Genomic DNA, 20,500 nt, shown 5'->3' with positions numbered 1-20,500 from the left:
GGTTTGGGTCAGTTATATTGAAAAATTTACAAAGCATATTCTTAAAGCGGAGATGTAACCCTGCTATTTTTTTTGCATATTCCTTGAGTAAAAGATACGGAAGCGCCACCTAGCGGCCGGCCTGGAATTGCAGCCTAAGATCCGACGGTGTAAGTCACTTACACCTGGCGGATCTTAGGGAGTTCTATGCGTAACCTGATTCTATGAATCAGGCGCATAGATACGACCGGCCGGACTCAGAAATATGCCGGCGTATCTTCTCTCTGAATCTAGCCCAGGATGTTTTTTCCAACAAAATTCCGCTCAAGCTTGGCTTGCATACACACGGTCACACAAAAGTTCTCTGAACTTTAGACCGTCAAGAACGCAGTGACGTACAACACTATGACAAGCTGAGAAAATTAAGTTCAATGCTTCCGAGCATGCGTCAAATTGTTTCCGAGCACGCGTCAGAATTGTGCGTGTCGAAAATTGCTACAGACGATCGGATTTTCCGATAGGAATTTTTTATGTCTGAAAATTTGAGAACCAGGCTCTTGAACTTTTGTTGGCGGAAATTCCAACAGCAAAAGTCCGATGGAGCATACACACGGTCGGAATTTCCGTTCAAAAGCTCACAAGGGACTGTTCCTGTCGGAATTTCCGTTCGTATGTACGGGGCATTACAGGTTTGGTCTGTTCATCCTCTTGAATGGTTGGCCCATGATGACATCACTCCTGCAAATACACACAGGAGTGACATCATCAGGACACAAAAAAGTGCTGTAAATGTACACGCATGTGCGCTTTCTTGTACATTACCTCTGACAGAAAGTGGGAAGTAGTTATGACAGAAGAGACCGACCAATAGGGTTTCTTCTGTCGTAAAACCCTACCTGTTGGCTATTTAAATTTTTAAGCACAATTCCACCTTCACAGAGAGCACAGCAGTTGGCCTTCAGAAACTTTATTTGTGATTAAACTTTTTTATGGAACTGTCTTAGGGCTTATAGAGGTCTTTGCTGTGTGTGTAAATTTCAGCTTAAAGCGGTATTAAACCCAAAACCAAAAATGTAATATATTGCAGGTTACAATCATTAAATTTGGTGGCTGCATTAGTTTTCTTATTTTAGGCTTTTTTACCCCTCTTTTTTCAGCTAGTGATCTGACCAGTAACATACCTCCAATATTAGAGTCCCCCACTCTGGATAAGGGAGCAACAGAGACACCTATGGGCAGCAGCATTGTCAGTCTAGACCAGGGGTTTCAAACTGGCGGCCCTCCACCTGTTGCGTAACTACAAGTCCAATGAGGCATTGTAAGGAGGAAATTTACAAGCATGACTCCCACATGCAGAGGCATGATGGGACTTGTAGTTTTGCAACAGCTGGAGGGCCATCAGTTTGAGACCCCTGGTCTAGGGGGTGGGGAGTGCTAGATGTACTAGCAGAGTTGGATACATTAAAGCAGTATTAAACCACGGTGGATGGAGAAAAGAAAAAATTCCCTGCAAGGCAATGGCTTAATGTGCTAGTATGCATTGCATACTAGTACATTTTGAGAGACTTACCTTAGAACAAAGTCCTCCAGCCCTGTGCTGTCACCGCTGAGGGAGCTTTGATCTAAGGTTAGTATTTCATAATTAGCTAGTAGGCTAAGCCTACTAGCTCATTATGCCTTTGTCTTGCAGGGTTTTTTTTTTTTTTTTTTTCGTGGGTTTACAACCACTTTATATGGTTTATCTCAACCCTCTACCTGCTATGTCTGCAGGACAGCTTGTTCTTTTGAGAAACACTTACTGGCTGGATCACCAGGTAAAAATAAAGGAAAGAAATTCTAAAAAAGAAAACCAATGCAGCCATCACATCTAAGAATTGCTAAGCCCCAATATAATAAATGTTTGCTTTTGGATTTAATACCACTTTAATCTATCCAGCTCTGTAAAAAGCAGGCTTTTTTTCCAACAAAGCAGATGGGGATAGCTTGCAAAACATTTGAAAGGGAGACTATACCTCCATCTTCTGGCTAAAAATGAGAATACAAAATATGCATAATCAGTATTTCATATTTTTATATGACCAAAAAAAACATTTAAGTTTTTTTAATTTTTTTCCCAGTTATGTTAATAATAAAATAAATGTAAAACAAATATACAAAATATGCTAAAACACATTTGTTTTATTTCTGGCAACAAAAAAAGTAATTTGAATTGGTTAAAGTGGGAGTTCTCCCGAATTTTTTTTTTAACATTATATTGAGGCTCATTTTGTCTAGGGGAATTGGGTGGTTTTTTTTTAAATCGAAGCTGTACTTACCGTTTTAGAGAGATCTTCTCCGCCGCTTCCGGGTATGGTCTTCGGGACTGGGCGTTCCTATTTGATTGACAGCCTTCCGACGGTCGCATACATTTCATCACGAGTAGCCGAAAGAAGCCGAACGTCGATGCGTCTCTATACGGCGCCTGCGCACCGACGTTCGGCTACTTTCGGGAAATCGTGAAGCGATGTATGCGACCGTCGGAAGCCTGTCAATCAAATAGGAACGCCCAGTCCCGCAGCCCATACCCGGAAGCGGCGGAGAAGATGCATCTCTAAAACGGTAAGTACTGTTTCGATTTTAAAAAAACTACCCGATTCCCCTTGACAAAATGAGCCTCAATCTAAGGTTAAAAATTAAGTTTTTGGGTGAACCTCCACTTTTAGTGTCCTTCTCCCCCTTCTCTCCTGTCACATTCCTATTGGCCCATCACCATGATGGCCAGTTTCAGTGGCCAATAGGAATGTCTGGGAGAGAGTTGTTAGGCTCCATCACTACCAGGAGGTAGTGGCTTTTACCTGATCAGAATAGCCCAGCAGTTAAACTGAAAACTGCTGCAGGTATGTTCTGGTAGGTCTAAATGCCTGCACTTAATACAAAGCCTCTTCCTAAAGTGACTTTTTAAAATTATTGGATGGTATAAACAAGCTGCATTTGTATAGATCAGGGATCCTCAAACTATGGCCCTATAGATGATTTACCTAAAATGCCACCCTTCGTTCTGAGTGGAGCTCATGATGAATCTAGCTGCAAGTAAAAACTAGAAAACAGTGAATGTGTCTTCCTATCTCAGCCATTCCTGCTTCATTTCAGGTCTTACTGGGATGAAGAATATAGGCAACTCGTGTTATATGAATGCAGCTCTACAAGCTCTCTCCAATTGGTAAGTCACCAGTTTTCTTCATGAAAATGTCATTCAATATCCGTGGTTATACTGGTGTGAACAATTATTAGCTTTTTTTTCTGGCCTGACCTGCATTTCAAGTTTTAAAAATTGCTGTGTAACGTGAAGATGTCTGGCAGCATCTGCATCATCAGATCAATAGAGTTCACCTTCAGTCGTGTAATACAAAGGTTTCCCTAGATGGATGTCATTTAAGGGCATTGTTCCAGCAGGCATTCACACTACATAGTTGTGACAGGCCAACAAAATGTATTAACAGTTTAGCGATGGCCCCCTGGGGTTGCTACGTGTTACAGCATTAACACATTTCACCCTGCTGCCAGACCTCCATTAGGCCGGGTTTACACAATTGCGATTTGGATGCGGGATCGCCACATCCAATACGCAATAGCAGGAGAATGTGAATGGTTCTCTATGGAGCCGGTTCACATATCTCTGATGTGGCTCCGGTGCGAATTTACACAGGGGCCCTGTGCGTCTTTTGGTCTGTTTTTAGGTCCAAATTCAGCCAAACATTTGGGCTGAAATCGGACCTGACACGGTGAACCAGGACACACTGGACCCCTGCTGAGAGCCGCATTAGCAGTAGGTGTGAACGGAGCTTTAGACACACTTCTCAGTCAATGAACAGTCTCTTGCTTGTTTTTGTTGTTTTTATTAGGGAATTGAACTTGGTTGGGGAAAAGGGACATGGGATGCCCATAAGATAAATATTGCTTGGCAGAATAAAAGTAATAGAACAAGATGGTTGACGTTAAACTTGACCGTCCTTTACCTCAGCACACTTCCTCCAGCACGCTACTAATGCCTTGTTTCCACTGAGCGGATCGGTACGGTACGCTATTTTGGGTGTTTCCATTATGAAAGTGTGCCATGAAACCGAACCGTAGCAGACCATTCTGGGTCCTGCTTCAGATGTGGGGCCATAGAAAATGGAACGGTTCGGTTAGGGCGGAGCTACAATACATTCCACTGATTGGTGGACACCCTAGGCATTTTTTCTAAACCCTGTATGGTCCCTGACGGTCCGACTTGCAGTGGAAACGCTCACCAGAATCCTGCCCACCCTCCTGGCTGTAGCAACTTGACACAAAACTCCCACAGTCTCTCCCTCTGGCTCTACATCCAGCTTCCATGGCATGTCTCTTAAGCCTTGTACACACGAGCAGACATGTCCGATGAAAACGGTCCATGGACCGTTTTCATCGGACATGTCTGCTGGGAGCTTTTGGTCTGATGTGTGTACACACCATCAGACCAAAATCCCCGCGGACAGAGAACGCGGTGACTTATAAGACACCGACGTTCTCTAACACGCGAGTTCAATGCTTCCATGCATGCGTCGAATCAATTCGACGCATGTGCGGGATTTCGGGCCGCTGGTTATACGTCATAACCAGCGGACATGTCCGATGAGTCGTACTAACCAGTGGACATGTCCAACGGACATGGTTCCAGCGGACAAGTTTCTTAGCATGCTAAGAAACTTTTGTCCGCTGGAAACCTGTCCCGCTAGGCCGGAAAACTGTCCGCTAGGCCCTACACACGGTCGGACATGTCAGCAGACATGTTCGGTCGTGTGTACAAGGCCTTACAGAGCTTTCCAAATTCCACTCACCGACACCTGTCCTGGATCCTTCCTGAATGACTTTACTCCAGACGTGCTCACCAACTGTCCTTCCAGCTCCTGTTCCAGGACACCTCTCCATGACCGTGTAAGGAGAGGTTACCTCCCAGCTTCCCACCTGAGGTACACCCCCCCTTCAGAAAAGGGGGTTCCCTCAGACACAACAGTCTAATACTCCATCATCCAGTTCACCCAGCCGACAACTCCTCCCCCAGCAGGCTGACCATGGGTATATGTAAGAGGCCTGCCCCCTGCCAATCCTAGTTATGGATTGGTCAGAGCTCCCACATGCACCCCATGTCACTCCAGCTCTCTGCCCTGCCCTTTTTCCAGAACCTTCTCCCTGGAAACAGAGGAGGCGCCCAAGAGCTGAGGCACAAGTCAGTCACCTACTGCTACACGAAACCACTCCCCTGCCCCCAAATCAAAACAAACAGGCCTAGCTCATTGCACATGCCTCCTGAAGATAACCTGCACTAGCAGCTTACACCAAAAACCTACACTAGCACCTACCAAAGGTAGAGGGTACAACACTAGCAAAATCAATAAGCATGTATTATAATTTTTTCATTACCTTTTTATAGTTTATTTCACTTTTTAGCAAAGCACATAGTACAGTACAACAAAGAGTAGTGTGCCAAACATGGCAGATCAGAAACCTTCATAAAGTACATAACAGTAATAGCAATGAAAAATGTAAATTCACATTTGGAAATAGGTCGTATTGTATGATTCTGTAATCATTAGAAATCTGATTACATGGAAAATGTAAGTTCTGAACAAGGTTCCTAGAACATACAGTTCAAGAACATGCAATACTAGCGCGTAAGCAGGGGTCTAACCCATGTAGGCTTAAGAAAAAAGAGCGTGGTTTCTTTTTATTTTCTATAAAACCTAAGTTATAACATAGATGGGGATCAGGGAAGAATACGTGAGAAAAAAGGAAAGGGAAGAGGAAAAGAAAGGGTCTGGTGCTTGCCTAAAAAGCCAAAGGATACCGAACAATGAATCACTACTGGGCCTGATCCCATACAATTCAAGGGGACAGATATGAAGTTTAATCTCATGAACACTGAAAGTTGTGCCAAAAATACCACGTTTTGCAGAATTGTTCCTCCCTAAGCCTCATGGCCGCTGTTAGGTGTTCCATATCATTGATTTTGTTTACCACAGCTATCCATTGACCAGCCAACAGGGGGTCAGTGTTTCCATTTTTGTAGGATGCACACCTTGGCCACATTAAGCTGGTGGATTAGGAGGGATCTCTTGTACCTACATCTCGAAAGTGGGGTAATGTTTAGTAGGAATGTCTCTGGGCATCTCCAGAGATAGATCTGTAAGCTTATGAATCAGTTGTCTGAAAAAAGATGCAACAACGTGCCTGTTTTTTTGGCACTGCCAATACAATGGAGAAACAGTGGGATAGAACCCATGGAGGAGTGCAGGGGTCCTATACCAGTGGGTCAGAAGTTTTATATCCTGCCTCCTGGTATCCCTCTGCACAGGGGATTGGGCCATGTCTAAATCTCTCTCCCATTTCAGAAGGAAGGGAGAAGCAAAGTCCTCAGGTGGTTTGGAACGTGAAAGCGTATGGCGCATATGGGAAAGCCTGTAAACAAAGCTGCTCGAACTAAGTAATCTTACTATGGTTCGCTCTACTCAATCTGATGGTGGTTAAGAAATGGCGTATTTTGTATGGCTCTCCACAAATCCAAAGGGGAGAGATCATGGCCTGGATCTCCAAAATGGACCACCATCTGCCTCCCTTCAAAAAATGTTGAACTCGGAATTGGTTGGTCAAAAGAACGTCTTTGAATGTTATATCCTCCAAGCCTAGAATAAATTCTTGAGCATCAATTATAGGAGATATTATATTAACTGTCTAATATCCTAGGCAGTCTGTTTTATATTATAAGGTTTTAAAATAAAAGCATGAAATCATTTTATAATACTTTATACTATTGTCACGCTTACTCATAACGCAGGTGGTGAGACACTATAGCAAGCTTCTTTGTTCTTCACCTATAGCAGCCCCCTTTCCCATAAGGCAAGCCATCCTGTCGGTACTTGGTTGCCCCCAAGTCTTATACACAATGCACCACGGCAAAGAAAACAGGTACTTGCTTTTGGTAGACAGGCAGAGTGGTTCAATGACAGTCCAAATACACAGCAGGCAAGGTTCAGAAAAGTCAGGGTCAAATCCATAGTCAAAAGGTAGGCAGAGTTCAGAGAGTAGTCCAAGTTCCAATCTGAAGTCCTATACAGGGAAACCCAAGCAGCAGGGCAGACAAACAGGGAGCTTGGAGCACATGTTAAACGCAATATCACAAGCATGAGACTGCAGGCTTGGCTGGCTTAATTCAGGTTTGGTCTCCACCCAAAGACTGGCTACATCAATCACCTTGCAGGTGGACAGACAGACATGGAAAATGCCATAACCAAAACCAGGATGCTGGAATGAGGAGCAGGAGCACTACATGCTCCTGGCAACTATATATCTATGCACTTTTATTTTTTGTGTGATCATAGGTGGGTGGGTGTGCAGAGCATGTCCAGTAACTATTCCTTGTCTTTACAGCCCTCCGTTGACTCAGTTCTTTCTAGAATGTGGCGGGTTGGTGCGAACGGACAAGAAGCCAGCACTTTGCAAGAGTTACCAGAAGCTTGTTTCTGAACTTTGGCACAAGAAGCGGTAAGGATGATTCCCTTTTACCATAGGCCACACTCTAACAACTGATCATTCAGAGCCTGAAAGCAGGTGTGATTAATTGATGCGTCTTTGAGAGTTTCTGTAAATTTAGTATCTGGTACGAACATTACTAGAGTACCAAGTGCAGGTAGAGAGATGTCCAGCAATAGTCCCTGCTAGTTGTATTCAAAATCTTTTTGTTAAAGATCAGCAAATCTCTGGGTAAATTAAATTTTCCATGGTTTGTTAGGGCAACAAGGTGGTGGAGCTCTGGATGCCGGTATGGATAGGTATCTCGATTAGGTGTAGAAGCTTTGTACAGGTATCTCTGTGGTGCACCATGGCCATTGCTAGACCTTTGAAGTAAAGTCTTGAGGTTTATAGATGTGAGAATACCAAACCGATTTTTTTTATTCAAAAAGAGTTTATTGATCACAATGTTCATTTAGAAAAGCCAGCATAGTTTGGGGGACCCCTTCATAAGGGTTTTTAGACTTCTAAAAAACTGGAAAAAATCTGAACATGAATTATTTGAAATGGATTATAGGAGAAACATGCAGCCTACTTTAGTCACTGCTTGTATGTACCTACTGTACTATATTTCCAATAACTTTTTATAGACCGAGAAATAGTATGTTGTTCTCTGTAAATTTTTCCTTGGCTGACCTGTAGATGAGTGCTCCACCCAGCAAATCTGTTTGTGCTCTCCTTCCATCATTTAGTGAGCCCTCTCATCCCATTGTTGGGCTTTTGCTAAAGCACAAGAAGGAGTGGGTCACAAATGGTGATCACAGGAGCTGGTCATTTATTTGAATATCAAAGAACCTCGTTTTTCTGAGGAACCTAAATGCTCTACTGGAAATCAGAACTGATGTATCGGCGCCAGTAGGTGCCTGTAGGTAAAGTATGTGGTGCTTTGAGATGATCTAAAGCCACATATGCATCTGAAAGCATGACATGACTTTTTCTTTATTAGTGCTAACAGAGTATTCAGTTACATAGTTACATAGTAGGTGAGTTTGAAAAAGGTTCAAGTCCAACCAATGTGTGTGATTATGTCAGTACATTGTATATCCCTGTATGTTGTGGTCATTCGGGTGCTTATGTAATAGTTTTTTTTTAAGTATTGATGCCCCCCGCTGAGACCACCGCCTGTGGAAGTGAATTCAACATCCTTGCCGCTCTTACAGTAAACAACCCTCTACGCAGTTTAAGATTAATACACATAGGAGTTTAAGATTCCATTTTAGTGATTGGCCACGTGTCTTATTGAACTCCCTTCTACTAAAAAGTTTTATTCCTATTGTGGGTTCACCTTATGGTATTTGTAAATTGAAATACTATCCCCTCATGCGTCTTTTCTCCAGAGAGAATAAGTTTAGTGCTCGTAACCTTTCTTCATAATAAATATCCTCCAGACCCTTTATTAACCTTGTTGCCCTTCTTTGTACTGGCTCCATTTCCAGTACATCCTTCCTGAGGACTGGTGCCTAGAACTGGACAGCATACTCCAGGTGTGGCCGGACCAAAGTCTTATAGAGTGGGGGAATTATTGCTTTATTTCTGGAGTTGATCCCTTTTTTAATGCATGCCAATATTCTGTTTGCTTTGTTAGTAGTAGGGATCAGCTGAACACCGTTCAGTTTGCACCAGAACATGCGAACAGGCAAAAAATGAGTTCGAACGCGCGAACACCGTTAACCGCTTAACGACCGCCGCATGTACATATACGTCCGCAGAATGGCACGTACAGGCATATGGGCGTACATGTACGTCCCCGCCTTCCCGCGGGTCGGGGGTCCGATCGGGACCCCCCCCGGTACATGCGGCGGTCGGAAACCCGCGGGGAGCAATCCGGGACGAGGGCGCGGCTAGAAACGTTTCTAGCCGCCGCCTCGCGATCGCTCCCCTGAGCTGAAGAACGGGGAGAGCCGTATGTAAGCACAGCTTCCCCGTGCTTCACTGTGGCGGCTGCATCGATCGTGTACTCCCTTTTATAGGGAGACACGATCGATGACGTCAGAGCTACAGCCACACCCCCCTACAGTTGTAAACACACACTAGGTGAAACATAACTCCTTCAGCGCCCCCTGTGGTTAACTCCCAAACTGCAACTGTCATTTTCACAATAAACAATGCAATTTAAATGCATTTTTTGCTGTGAAAATGACAGTGGTCCAAAAAATGTGTCAAAATTGTCCGACGTGTCCGCCATAATGTCGCAGTCACGAAAAAAATCGCTGATCGCCGCCATTAGTAGTAAAAAAAAAAAATTAATAAAAATGCAATAAAACTATCCCCTATTTTGTAAACGCTATAAATTTTGCGCAAACCAATTGATAAACGCTTATTGCGTTTTTTTTTTTTTTACCAAAGATAGGTAGAAGAATACGTATCAGCCTAAACTGAGGAAAAAAAAAAATTTATATATGTTTTTGGGGGATATTTATTATAGCAAAAAGTAAAAAATATTGCATTTTTTTCAAAATTGTCGCTCTATTTTTGTTTATAGAGCAAAAAATAAAAACAGCAGAGGTGATCAAATACCACCAAAAGAAAGCTCTATTTGTGGGAAAAAAAGGACGTCAATTTTGTTAAAAAAAGCCACATCGCAAGACCACGCAATTGTCTGTTAAAGCGACGCAGTGCCGAATCGCAAAACCTGGCCTGGGCATTTAGCTGCCTAAAAGTCCGAGGCTTAAGTGGTTAAAGTCTATGGGACACGAAAATGAAAAATCAAGTGCTAATTTTAAAGGTTAATATGCAAGTTATTGTCCTAAAAAGTGTTTGGTGACCTGGGTCCTGCCCCATGTATCAATGCAAAATAAAGTTTTAAAAACTGCCGTTTTTTCTGGAGCAGTGATTTTAATAATGCTTAAAGTGAAACAATAAAAGTTTCAACAGTAAAATAAAATAAAAGTGAAATATTCCTTTAAATTTCGTACCTGGGGGGTGTCTAAAGTATGCCTGTAAAGTAGAGCATGTTTCCCGTGCTTAGAATTGTCCCTGCACAAAGTGTCATTTCTAAAGGAAAAAAGTCATTTAAAACTACTAGCGTCTATTCATGAATTGTCGGTCCCGGCAATACAGAGAAAAGTAATTTGAAAAAAAAATGGCAGAGCCCCTGTAATTTTTTACATTACTTTTTTCTGTATTGCCGGGACCCGGCAATTCATTAATAGCACAAGTAGTTTTAAATTACTTATTTTTCCTTCAAAAATTACATTTTGTGCAGGGAACCAAAATGAAAAAAAAAATGTGTGGGGGTCCCCCCAAATTCCATATCAGGCCCTTCAGGTCTGGTATGAATATTGAGGGGAACCCTGCGTAATTTTAAAAAAAATTACGTGGGGCTCCCCCCAAAAACCCATACCAGACAATTCGGACAATTATCGGAATCTGGAAGCCCCCTTTAAAAAAGGGGACACCCAGATCCCGGCCTCCCCCTATGTGAATTGATAAGGGGTATATTGTACCCCTATCATTTCACAAAAAATAGTCAAATTGTTGGCCAGCGAGGAGTGGTGTTTGCTAGAGGACCATTAAAGCTCTGGCTCTAGACAGTAGAGAAGCAAAGGTGTAATTGTATGGGGCTGGAGAGGGTCACCTGATATCCATTCAATGGCAAAAAAGAAGTGTAATACTGCTTTTGGTAAAACATTGTTCATGATAAATTTTCTTTTGTTTATAACTAACTATACACACTTAGTCCTAGCTACGTGGTGCCCTCAAGTCTGTACCATGGGATAAAGCTGATTAACCCCTTGTTCCGTGGATATGCTCAGCAGGTAAGTAACCACATTTTGGTATCTTTATAAAGACTAAGATGTAACACAGACTTTCATCTACTTGCTATTCTGGACTTTCCAGGACACTCAGGAGTTTCTCCGATGTCTGATGGACCAGTTACATGAAGAGCTGAAGGAACCCCTACCCAATGAAAATCAAGAGCAAGACGAAGAGGAAAGGGAACTAGAGCGGGAGCCGGAACGTGGCATCACAGATGATGATTCCATGACATGTGACTCTGGAGTGGAATCAGGTGACAGGGATGGGGTTGAAGGCTCTCTGGCTGAGATGGAGCTGTTGATACGGGAAGAAGCAGGACGATCAATCTCAGAAAAGGAAAAACTGAAGGAAAGAAGCCTTTCATACTGCCACCGCAGAACCAGCTCCGAGCAGGCGGATGAGGACGCTGACGTGGACACGGCAATGATACCTGGTAAGACTTGCCCGAAACAGGGCTTCTTCATTGTTCACAAATGTGACATATTAGGCACTTCATAAAAAGACCCTGTAATTTAAGATAAAATAAAACCTTTTAGTGCCCAAACCAGCAGCCACCAAAACTATGATGGACAGCCTCAGTAGGAAGGGAGGCAAATGGCATCACATTGAGCCATTGATGAAAGTTTGCCCATTGTAGGTTTGGGCTTTGGAGGCTGTTGCTGGTATGTGCAGGCACCTCCAAGTCATTTTATTGGAAGCTCTTATTCTAGTGTGGTTGAACACCATATTATAATTGTAGTTTAGTAATACTAGAAGTAAAAAAAATGTAATTGAATAAAAGAAGTTACAGACAATTTTAACTTATCCATTTATTTTCCTATCTAGAGCCTGACAATGAGGCCTACATGAATTGCTCCTCTCGCCCCTGCAGCCCTCACCCTGCTGAAAAACACCCTAAACTCTCCAGCAGTCCTCCCCGTTCCAGCCCCTTGCGTTCGGCACACTCTTATGTCTTAAAGAAAGGTAAGCATGCTTAACAAGGTCCATAAATTAGGATGAATTCATTCATAAAGCAGGCTTGCATGGGAAATGTAAGACCTGCTTATTTCCTTCTGCCTGATGAAATCTAAAACAAAAATAAACTATTAAAAGGTGTCGGTGACATCACTGTGCCTCACCGCTGCCATTTGGAAAAGTTGAGAACTGGAAATCTAATAAGAATGCCCTCTGGCGTGATACAGGAGCACACCCTCCCTCTCGAAGTATTTTCCAAATTTTTTAATCAGTGATTTTGATCTGGGGGGGGGTGGGGGACTAAGCAGACTGTTTTTCATGCAAAGTCCACTTTAATGCTGGATTCACATGGGCTAATAATCAAGTGAAAACAGTGGGTTTGGCCGACTTTCGGTCCATGTGAACATGCTGTACCCAGCATAACAGTAGAAATATGAGCCAGACAGGGAGCGCAATGTTTTCAGTTGGTTGGCCGAGTCATAGACCTGCATTGTGACGAGGAACAGTAAAGCACAACTGGAGTCAGTGAACATTTGAAATTCAGAAAAAAGTGCCTGCCTGTTTAAGGAGCAAAAATGGCCTACTGTATGGAATTAAACAATTATACATAGAAACAACACATTGAACATTATACATGGGAAAGGCTGTGGATAGCCTTTAATAGTTGAAATGGTTTAACTTTCTTACTTTGCTTTTATAGCACATGTTTTGAGTGGAGGAAAGCGCAAGTCTGAGATCAAATACCGCAGTGTCATCTCTGATATCTTCGATGGGTCCATTCTGAGCCTGGTCCAGTGTCTCACGTGTGACAGGGTATGTGACCTGCTTCTTCTTACTCAACTACTCAAAGATGAAGCTCAACCCACCAGAGTGCTCTTCCAGCATTCAGAAAGTGTACATCTGTCTCATAACTTCATAAAATAGCTCATCTAAGGGCCAGTTTACGCCACATGCAGTCCAGTACATTTTTTTTTTCTGCATCAAAAATGCATGGATAGTAGGTTATATGGTTTTCTATGGCATAGTTCACACCAGTGCCATCAGTTCAAGTGCATTCCAGTTCCAGAAAAAAAAAGTAGAACATGCTGCATTTTTTTCTGCACTGAACTGTACAGGAACGTGATAAAACGCATCAAAAATGCACCTAAACACTTAAAAAATGCACTGGAACATATATGTCCTTATTAAGGGCCAGTCTACACTACATGCAGTCCAGTGCGTTTTCTTTCTGCATTAGGGACAGTTCACACCATAGAAATGCAGTCCAGATGTGTTCCAGATGCTTTTCTGCATGCGCGCTTTTGATGCATTCCAGTGTGTTCTTGATGCAGTCCAGTGCATTTTTTCCCCCTCTTTCTTTCTTAACCTTAAATAAGGACGTGTGTTCCAGTGCATTCCAGTACATTCAAGTGCAGGAAAAATGCAGCATGTTTTACTTTTTTTTTCTGGAACCGCAAGTGTGAATTATGCCATTGAAAACCATAAAACCTAATTTCCATGCAGAAGAAAAATGCACTGGACTGCATGTGGTGTAGGTATATGGTTTTTAATGACATAGTTCACACCAGTATTTGCAGTTCCAGTGCATTTCAGTTCCAGAAAAAAAAGTAGAAAAGTAGAACAAGCTCTATTTTTCTTGCATTGGTCTGTATTGGAATGCTGTAAGAAAAAGAGAGGGGAGACACATCAAAAACGCACATGCAGAAAAGCATCTGGAACGCATCCGGACTGCGTTTCTTTGGTGTGAACTGGTGGTTAAAGCGGGATTCCACCTGCAAATTTTTTATTTATTTTTTTTTAAGTCAGCAGCTACTAAGGACACTTACCTGTCCTACTCGCCCGTGCTGATGGCCCCCCCGATGCCGATCCCTTGATCGGTGCAGGTCCCGCGCCTCCATTCACACTAAGGGAAACAGGCAGTGAAGCCTAACGGCCTCACTGACCATTTCCTACTGCGCGAGTCTCACGCTGACTTGTGAATGGGCGGCTGCCAAAAGCACCATACTAACGATCCAAAATGATACTCCTGATTTTCATATAGTGTGTACGAGTCTTTAAACAAATTGTGCAGCTCTAACTGAAGATGAATAATATCCTTGTTGTAGGCCATTTACATACCTTATTAAGTCTGACAGGCAGGGGTGGCCCGTCCATTGAGGGCACACGGGCGCTCCCCTATACATGCGTCCGGCCCCTTTCAGGACACGGAGCATGGATTCCAGCGCAGAGGGGCTGTTTTGTTTTTTTAGCAACAATTAAAGCCAGAGGCTCAAAAAGGCTTCAATATAGGGTGTCAGGGCCACTGATAGGCTAGTACAACTGGCCCAGTTGTACCGGGCCCGGCCAGCAGGGGGGCCCGGCAACCCGAACAAAAAAAAATGATCGACCAGGGACCCTTAACATCGTCCAGCACCTAACAGATGTTTAACCGCAAGTCCCCTCAGTTCCGGCGCAACATCCAACAACCCCTGACGCCCGGGTGGCACTGTCTGCAGGTAGCACATGCGTTATGGGCCATAACACATGCCACCCATGCCGCCAATGCTGTAATGTGCTGCAGACAGTGCCACCCATGATGCTAATGCCATATCGCATGTGCTGCTTGCAGAGACAGTGCCACCCATGCTGCCAATGGCATTATGAAATTGGCGGCATAGTGAGCACTGTCAACAGCACAATATGGCATTGGTGGCATGGGTGTCATTGTCAGCAAGCAGCACATGTGTTATGGCATTAGCTTCATGGGTGGCATTGTCTGCAGCACATTACGGAATTGGCAGGCGGCTTGGAATGGGTGGCACTGTCTGCAGCACAATATGGCATCTGGGGAGGGGCCAGGGGCGGAGCAAAGGTGGGGCTGAAGGAGGGACAAGGGGCGGGACCAGGGGTGAAGCTGAAGGGGGCCCCGTCAGGTAGATTGTACGGGGCCCCATGATTTCTATCAGCGGCCCTGTAGGGTGGGCTTGGGTCACAGAGAGTACGCTCCGAGCCCACCAAGGTGTGTTACAATAGCGAATCAATATTTGCAGTTGTAACACTGATCCTCCTCCTGGCCAATCAGGAAGCGAGTTTTGACACCGGTCACCCGATTGGCTGAAAGACAGACGATCCTTTTAGAAGCCTAGAGGGAGCAGGGAGGAAGCCGCCGTGATGCAGCGAGGACATGGTAGTTGCTTTACGCTGCCCATAGGCGCCCGCAAACCGGCCGCTGTCTGCCGCCCATATTAGCTTGCCCGCATGCAACCAATGGGGTAAGTGCTGCCAAACGACCAACGGGAGGGGGGGTTGTTTGCTGCCCCCCCAAAAAAAAACACCAGCCGCCACTGCTGACTGGAAAACTCACAGGATGTTGCTAAGTGAGGCCTAGTCATCACTGCTCACCTCCGCCCTCTCAGGAGTGAGCTCTTTTCACTGATACAAACCCCTGCACATACTTTTTTTTCCCCTGATCCAGTAGCTCTGAGCTCAGCATTTGAGAGCTTACTCCTTTGATGATGGAGGTGAGCAGTGATGACTAGGCCTCACTTGGCAACGTCCTGGAAGTATTCCTGTCAGGCTTCATAAGGTATGTAAATGGCCTACACCTATAGCAAGGGCCTTATTCACCTTTAGTCAGAGCTGCACAGTTTGTTTTTATCTACAGATGCCCCTTATCTGTATAGGTACTTTTGTGGTAAAGGTGAACTATCCCTTTAATATAAACTACATACTGAATTATAAACTGTGTGTATATTTTTTTTCAGGTGTCCACCACCATCGAAACCTTTCAGGACCTGTCTTTACCTATCCCAGGAAAGGAAGATCTGGCAAAGCTTCATTCCACCATTCATCAAAGTGCTGTCTCTAAAGCTGGCCCCTGTGGAGATAGCTACAACTCTCAAGGGTGGCTGGGCTTCCTTATGGACTACATCCGCAGGTATCTTTACCTAAAGCTCATCACAGATCAGTGCTTTATTAACATGTACTGTGCTGTCCAACTGATATTTAAAAATGCTCCATTGGACTACACATTCAACCTGCCTAGGAACTGTTACTTATCTTGGCACTGTGCAATCATCCCGATTCCCTGGCTGCAGCATACCCGGTGTTCTGGGAACACCTGATCCTGAAACTGTGTAGGTCATGGATTTCCAACAAGTCCTTGTAGAAATATACATTCTCCAGACTACCTGTGTCTAATTATACATATCCCAAGCAAAAAACACTAAACACCGTTCCCCTCCTCTGAGCCACAGGGCTGTAATTTCCTGGTGGTATTGTGTATGTTGTAATAACACTCAGAATGACTGGTAAGATTGGTTAGGTTACATAGCCAGTCTATAATCTCTGCTTGCTTTGACTGCAAGAGATCATGGAGAGGTTATATAATTCTTGCATTCATGTACACTGAATGAAAATGATGGCTTTACTAAGGCTGGCCATAGACGGTGGGAATTTCTTTCCTGCAACCACGGGTTGCAGGAAAAAAATTGTCACGATTCCCCATCAACACAGTCAGTCTCCCTTCAGCCGAGCAATTGTCTGCTCCCGTCAGGGGGGCAGGGATGGGCAGAGGAAGCTGTCCCCAACGGTGATTATTGCTAAATGAATCCAGCAGGCTGGTTGTATTTAACCACTTCCGGACCGCCCACCATCATTATACACGATGTGTTTGAAGAGGAGTACCATTGTGATGGTAGCAGCTAGCTACCATCACCCCGGTATCCTCTTCTTCAGTTTGCGTTTTTTTGGGTAAATGGCTGGTGTCAGCGCTTCAATCATCACAGCACCATGGTTGTTATGGTGTCAGGATGATTGAAACGCATCATTTCTATTATTACATTGTAATAAAAAAAGAAATTGTTCAACTCACCGTAAAGCAGAATCAGTGGGAACTCAGAGTGTGTCACTTGCCACGTCACTTGCCATCAGATGTAGCTTGTCACTTGGCAGGTGGGGACTGTCACTTGGCAGGTGGGGACTGTCACTTGCCAGATGTGGACTGTCACTTGCCAGATGTGGACTGTCACTTGCCAGATGTGGACTGTCACTTGCCAGGTGGGGACTATCACTTGCCAGGTGGGGACTGTCACTTGTAAGGTGGGGACGTGCAGGACTGCAGGATATCGGCAATGCCAAGATAAAAGGATTGTAAAAAAACATGTGGCAATGGGGGTCGGGCAGTGAGATATTTCATTTCTCGGCCGCCGCACCTCAGTGTAGTGATCGCGCCGACTGTAAGGACTGGATGGTGGTGGGGCAGGGTGGGCGGTGAGAGATGACATCATCTCTCTGCGCTCACACACCTCAGACAGTGTTGTGTTCCCGACCGGCTGTGTGGAGGTGATGTCATCTCTCTGCTTGCCCGCTCCTGCCGAACCTCCAAAAAGTGCAGCCTTCACGGCCCGGCTGCAAATGGGCTACAGCTCGGTAGTGGGCTGCGGACCGGGGGTTGGAGACCCCTGCTCTACAAGACAAAAGTGGACTCTGCGGCGGATACGCCGCAAGATCACTTTTATCGGCGGCAGTAGAGGGCCTCCCGCCGCTCTCCGATGCCCTCCACCGCTTACCGGAGCCGCCGCCAGCAGCCTTTCCCTTGCCCCCACCCATCTCCATATCGCTGCAGAGCCGAAGCAACGTCAAATCGTCACTTCTGCCCATACGTCTTAAAGGGACATTTTTTTTTTGTCATTTTTTTTAAATGACAACATTTTTATTTTTATTGCATTTAAGTCCAAATATGAGATCTGAGGTATTTTTGACTTGAGCTCTCATATTTAAGAGGACCTGTCATGCTTTTTTCTATTATAAGGGATGTTTACATTCCTTGTAATAGGAATAAAAGTGACCCAATTTTTTTTTTAAAAAACAGCGTTAAAATCAAATAAATAAAGTAAAATAAATAATATATATATATTTTTTAAAGCTCCCCATCCCAACGAGCTCACGCGCAGAAGCGAAGTGTCACATTTGGCACCTTTCAGGGGGGAGGGGGGTGTCCAAGACAGGCATTTGCACCACTTCCTGGTTCTAAATTCCGCGGGAGTCCGGCCCCCCTACGTCACCCCCAATCCCCCCCCCCCTGCTGTCTTCTGGGAAACACTGTTACCAGCAGAGAGTGGGGACCAGTGACGGCGTGCCGCAATACTCGCGCATGCGCAGTAGGGAACCAGGCAGTGAAGCCGCAAGGCTTCACTTCCTGATTTCCTTGACCAGGATGGCGGCGGAAGCAGCCGAGGACCGAGCGATTGCTCAGCCTCGTCTGCTAACATTCCGGGCGCGTCTGGACAGGTAAGTGTCCGTTTTTTAAAATTCAGTAGCTGTATTTGTAGCTGCTGGCTTTTAAAAAAAAAAAAATTGGCAGAACCTCCGCTTTTAAACTGACCAGAAGACACACAGGATCCCTGTGCAAGCCGCTCCGGAGATTTGTGAACCGGCTCCATAGAGAGCCAGTTACAATCTCCTGCTATGTGAATTGGAGGTGGGAAAAGTCGCCTCCAATTCGCTATAGTGTGAATCCAGCCTTAAGCTTAAAACTCCAGGTAAAGTTGTATTGCTTCAGCAGTTGAAATCCCCAATTTTAACCCATTTTAAAAAATGTTAACTCCCGATCTTGCAGTAACAGAGTATCTATAATGCGACACTGTTCCTGACACCCTCATATAATGTTTATAACTGCCCACTAAAATACATTATGGTAATTTTGTAATGCATCTCCCACTGCTTCAGAGCAGGGAAAAGTCCTATTGCATCATGAAAGCTGACATTTTACTTTTAAAGGACCAGTGAGCGGATAGTTTTGTATGACATAACTTGGTTCTTGGATCTCTTTATACAGGTTTGTGGTCTCCTGCATTCCAACCTGGTTCTGGGGCCCAGTAGTCACATTGGAGGACTGTCTAGCTGCTTTCTTTGCTGCAGATGAATTAAAAGGTTAGATGCAGGTTTTATTATTTGTGAATATATTGTATTAGATCTTGGCAGTCTATTGTTTTCCAGCCTCTGTAGAACAGTATACTTGGAGTAGAAGGTGCAATTGGATAAAAGCTGCATGTGTGCATGTATGTGGCTCAGGCAAAGCTGCTTCCTTTCTTCCCTGTGTGATATGAACTTTTTCTTCAATACTTGGCTTGCTGACCTGGAACAAATATGTAGTTGTGGACTTCTGATTTTCCTTAGCTGCATATTTGTTCTGAGTCTGTGGCTTCAAGTAATTGAGCTACAGCAGCCAGGCGACTTGCATCTTCAGTAAGAATTTATCAATGGTAGACTCTATCTTTCTCACATGGCAGGTTGATTTTAAAGCTGAGATTTGGTCAAATAGATATTCGGTTGAATTACAAGTATGGGAGTTGTTTTACCTGCAAACAGATTTGTATTTCTGTCTGTCCAGTTATGATATGTAAACGGCCCTGCCAACTAGAAGAGCCAGGTTGTTGACCTGATCTGATCTATTCAGTTAACCACTTGCCGACCGCACTATAGCAAAACGATGGCTACAGTGTAGTTGGCCACTTCTTGGAGGACGTCATATGACGTCCTACAATTTTTTGGGCATTGCTGCGTCCTCCTTACACAGCTCATCACAGATCAGGGTAAAGAGGCAATCAATGACTCTTTACCATGTGATCAGCTGTGTCTAATCACAGCTGATCACAATGTAAACACACTTGCCATTTATCAGCATTCCTTTCCTCATGCTGTCACAGCTTGAGGAGAGAGACAGTAACCGGCTAGTCTGAAAGGGGACATCTACACTGCTATTCAGGGCACTGATCATCCGTGTCCTAATTATCACTGCAACCCCAACAGTACCAATCAGTGCCGCTTATTAGTGCCCATCAGTGCAGCTGCATTGCGGCGCATAGTAGGTGGTTTTCTGGTTTGGTTTCTGGACTCCAGTGGCTCCTTCCATCTCTTCCTGCAGTGTCGGATCCTCCAGAAACAGCTATTAGCTCTCCCCAGCCTGTGGCCAAGGTGGGGAGCCAGACGTCCCTCGTATAGGCTTAAAGCGGGATTCCACCCGCATTTTTTTATTTATTTTTTAAAGTCAGCAGCTACTAACAGTGTAGCTGCTGACTTTTAATAAGGACACTTACCTGTCCTACTTGCCCGCGCTGATGGCCCCCCGATGCCGATCCCTTGATCGGTGCAGGTCCCGCGCCACCATCCACACTAAGGGAAACAGGCAGTGAAGCCTTACGGCTTCACTGCCCGTTTCCTACTGCGCATGCGTGAGTCTTGCTCCGACTTGTGAATGGGT

The 20,500-nt window shown here is 44.5% G+C and overlaps 1 protein-coding gene across 2 annotated transcripts in view; it reads left to right on the top strand.

The window, feature by feature from the left end:
• The window catches only part of USP20 (ubiquitin specific peptidase 20), a 105,597-nt gene that overhangs the window by 34,724 nt on the left and 50,373 nt on the right, over nt 1-20,500 (top strand). For both annotated transcript variants that reach the window (XM_040324647.1, XM_040324646.1), the window contains exons 7-14: nt 3,109-3,178; nt 7,405-7,518; nt 11,225-11,303; nt 11,386-11,737; nt 12,130-12,267; nt 12,959-13,071; nt 16,002-16,174; nt 19,076-19,170. In XM_040324647.1, coding sequence (XP_040180581.1) covers nt 3,109-3,178; nt 7,405-7,518; nt 11,225-11,303; nt 11,386-11,737; nt 12,130-12,267; nt 12,959-13,071; nt 16,002-16,174; nt 19,076-19,170 — 1,134 coding nt within the window. The remainder of the gene's footprint in view (nt 1-3,108; nt 3,179-7,404; nt 7,519-11,224; nt 11,304-11,385; nt 11,738-12,129; nt 12,268-12,958; nt 13,072-16,001; nt 16,175-19,075; nt 19,171-20,500) is intronic.

Source organism: Rana temporaria, chromosome 9 (assembly GCF_905171775.1).
Source record: "Rana temporaria chromosome 9, aRanTem1.1, whole genome shotgun sequence".
NCBI classification, from domain to species: Eukaryota; Metazoa; Chordata; class Amphibia; order Anura; family Ranidae; genus Rana; species Rana temporaria.
This window is presented reverse-complemented; position numbering and strand designations above follow the sequence as displayed.